Genomic DNA, 3,803 nt, shown 5'->3' with positions numbered 1-3,803 from the left:
TTAGGAACTAAATTAAAATTTTGATTATATTATAGGAACTAACAAAAACTAAGTTAATTATATTTATTGAACTCTTTTTGGCAGATAAGCTGTATTCGTGTGTGGAGTAACATAAATTTAATGGAAAAAATTATTAAAATTTGGAGCTTTCTATTACTAAAATGGCACTGGATTTGATGGTCTCAGAACGTTTGGACCAGTAAATGGTCTCATAACAAAACATGTTTTTTAAGTTTTTTTAATAACTACTAAATAGTCCTTTTCTAATTTTAATTACAAATTAATCCTATATATTTTATTTAATTATAAAAACTATTTTTTATTTTATAAATTATTATTTTATCATTTATCTATTATGTTTATTAACAATCAAAATAAAAAACAATAACGAATTAGATCCTCCATTGATCGTAATAAACTTTTTGGCCATTCCAATCGATTAAAAGTTTATATTTAATCCGGCTGTGAAATCTGTTTCTTTGAAAATCAATCGATTGGATTATCAAAACAATTGATTGAATTTCAGGTTTCCCATAACTCAATCGATTGGACTACAGGTTATCACAAAATAATCAATTGAAAATTGCAAGGCAGCATGGTTTTTGCAAAAATCAATCGATTAGTCATATTACCCAATCGATTGAACGATGACTAAAATATGAGTTTTTTAAAATTCAATCGGTTACTTATACTACCCAATCGATTGAATGTTTCAATACAACCTAAGGTCTCACAATTCAATCGATTGATTGTGTTACCCAATCCGATTGATTGTGTTACCCAATCGATTGAAGTCATCAAAACAATATGAATTTACCCAATTCAATCGATCGAAAGCTTTTACAATTTTTCTCTATTTCTATGCACTATAGAGATATTTTAGTTTTAAAAACTCATATTTTTACGATGAAGTAATGTCATTTTCATTTATTATTTCAACAACAATTTCATACAAATTTTATGTCTTGTGAATTATATTTTATTTTATATAATTAATTTATGTAAAAAAATTTCATATCTTTTTATTTGTTTGCATTCTATTTTGTTCTTTTCATTTGTTCAAGATTTGACCTCTCTATTGAATCTTGACTAGAAAAAAAAAATACCATGCAATATATATCAAAGCATTTTAATAATTTGTTCATATATTGCTAAGACATATATGAAGTATATATATTACAAATTTTTAATCAATTCTTCCTAGATTAACAATGGAAGTCCCCTTTCCAATCCTCCATTAGAGCGATAGGATTTTTAGACTTATCATTTTCAGATTTTACAGTTTTTTCAGGAGGCACACGATCCATTATTTTCTCATTGTAAAGCTCTAATAACATTACTTTCATGTTATGCTCTGCATTCTGAGCCTCCAATAGATCGAACATCTGTTTCACAGCTCCAGGGATGACACCAGCATCACTCGGAAATTTGCCATTCTGCATAATGAAGAGCACAGAAGAATAATTGGATTTCAATATTAAACATTTGAGCAGACATAAAAAGCAGTTAAAACAGGAGAATATTGAATATGTCCTGCACCACCGATATCCCCTGCACCACCGGTATTTCTAGTTGGGGGTGTTTGATATGAATTTCTCAAAAAGGAGGAACATTTCAAGCAACGAATTCCCTATAAAAAATAAGAACATTCATTACCAGTCAATACATGATTTCAAAAAAGGGTAAGTCAAGAGACATTATAACTACCTAGACATCGAGGCATAAGCCTTCACCACTCTCTCATGATACATAAAGAGATTGATACACGATTTCAATGGTGGGATTGAATAATTGGTGATAGATTATTCACCAATTTATAATGTTAATATTAAAGAAAAGATAAGATTAGAGTATCTAAATCAAAATAAAGTCTTAAAAATTGAAGATAGAATTTTAACATTAAGATAGATGAATAATAAAATAACTTATAAAAACGATGAGAAAATTGAAAATGGCGTAGTACACAATTCAATCGATTGGGTAACACAACCAATCGATTGAATTGGGCAAATCCATATTGCTTTGATGACTTCAATCGATTGGGTAACACAACCACTCGATTGAATTGTGAGACCTCAAGTTGTTTTGGAGCATTCAATCGATCGGGTAGTATAAGAAATCGATTGAATTTTAAAAAACCAACATTTTAGTCATCGTTCAATTGATTGGGTAATATGACCAATCGATTGATTTTTGCGAAAACCATGCTGCAATTTTCAATCGATTGTTTTGTGATAACCTGTAATCCAATCAATTGAGTCATGAAAAACCTGAAATTCAATCGATTGTTTTGATAATCCAATCGATTGATTTTCAAATAAACACGATTTCACAGCCCTGGACGAACGTCACGAATCAAATATAAACTTTTAATCGATTGAAATTGCCAAAAAGTTTATTACGATCAATGGAATCGAAGATCTAATTCGTTATTGTTTTTTATTTTGATTGTTAATAAACATAATAGATGACTGATAAAATAATAATTTATAAAATAAAAAATAGTTTTTATAATTAAATAAAATATATGGGATTTCATATCCCAAAAAAGTGTTCATTTTGTTGAAGTTTAATCCTATTGTTATAAAATTATGTGGAGCTTCAAACCGTAGAAAATACAAAAATATGAAGTTTTAAACAATAAGGAAAAAGTTATTTTGTTGTTGACTAAATTCAATCCCAAAATTTTTTTATTTTAAACCTTAAAAAACATGCATATTTAGAGTTTCATATCCCAAAAAAGTGTTCATTTTGTTGAAGTTTAATCCTATTGTTATAAAATTATGTGGAGCTTCAAACCGTAGAAAATACAAAAATATGAAGTTTTAAACAATAAGGAAAAAGTTATTTTGTTGTTGACGAAATTCAATCCAAGTGTTGTCATCCATTAGATAACAGAAAGCCAATCATCCAAATAACGACGGCTAAAATTTGTGTGTGCTAACGATATTTAATATTATCAAGAATTGATACTGTATGAAGATGTAACAAATATGAAAGGAAGGAATCCAGATTTAAAGTTGTATTGTCACTTTAGAAAAAAAAAATATACCATTAATCACAGAATCACCGTTAAATTAAAATAATAAGACTCACAGATAATAAATGTTACAAATTTAAAAGTGATTAAATATTATTTTACCACTTTATTAACATTGTTAGTTTAAAAGATCTTTTTCGGAAGGAATCAAGGAGGAAGACAGAAGAGGCTTATAGGCTCTCAAGTGAACACTTGCATTTGTATACCAAACTTGAAAATATATTTTCGTGAAATCGATCATTTATTATCAATTACAAGTTTATAACCTTACAATGAAAACAGCTTCAGCTATGAAGTAATCACTTGCACTCCTAATAAGCACAATATATATATCCCATTGAGACTGTAAAAGAACCTTTCCTCGGGTCTGAGTAATTACTAGTTAAAGTGCACCGAGCATATTGAACTGCGTCCATGCTTCCTGTATTGTAAGTTTTTAATAAATGCGCTTAGTGATCGGGTTTTAGTAAAAACATGTTCAATGAATACCCGTCAACTGAATTTAAGAATAATGATGACTATTAAATACTTCGTAATGTTCAATCAAATAAAATACTGTAAGAACCTGTTATGTTATGAACTTCTTAGGTTCATTGTCCCTACCAAGTATTTGGATGCTTTTTTACTTAAATAAAATATATTAATTATTTACTCCAATAAAACGATTTACAGAATTTTATTTTTTTTATGAACTTCTTAGGTTCATGCTAAAAAAAATATTAAAATTAACAGAATATTTCTTTTAAAAAATATGGGTCAAAGA

At 28.0% G+C, this 3,803-nt stretch overlaps 1 protein-coding gene across 1 annotated transcript in view; it reads right to left on the bottom strand.

Moving 5' to 3' along the window:
* LOC107610148 (J domain-containing protein required for chloroplast accumulation response 1) overlaps positions 3,197–3,803 on the bottom strand; it is a 5,301-nt gene continuing 4,694 nt past the window's right edge. Inside the window, exon 9 of the mRNA XM_016312234.2 lies at positions 3,197–3,461. Within this exon, the coding sequence (XP_016167720.1) occupies positions 3,423–3,461 (39 nt within the window). The 3' untranslated portion in view covers positions 3,197–3,422. The remainder of the gene's footprint in view (positions 3,462–3,803) is intronic.

This window comes from Arachis ipaensis, chromosome B07 (genome assembly GCF_000816755.2).
Source record: "Arachis ipaensis cultivar K30076 chromosome B07, Araip1.1, whole genome shotgun sequence".
NCBI classification, from domain to species: Eukaryota; Viridiplantae; Streptophyta; class Magnoliopsida; order Fabales; family Fabaceae; genus Arachis; species Arachis ipaensis.
The sequence above is the reverse complement of the archived record's forward strand: the minus strand, read 5'-3'. Positions and strand labels throughout refer to the sequence as shown.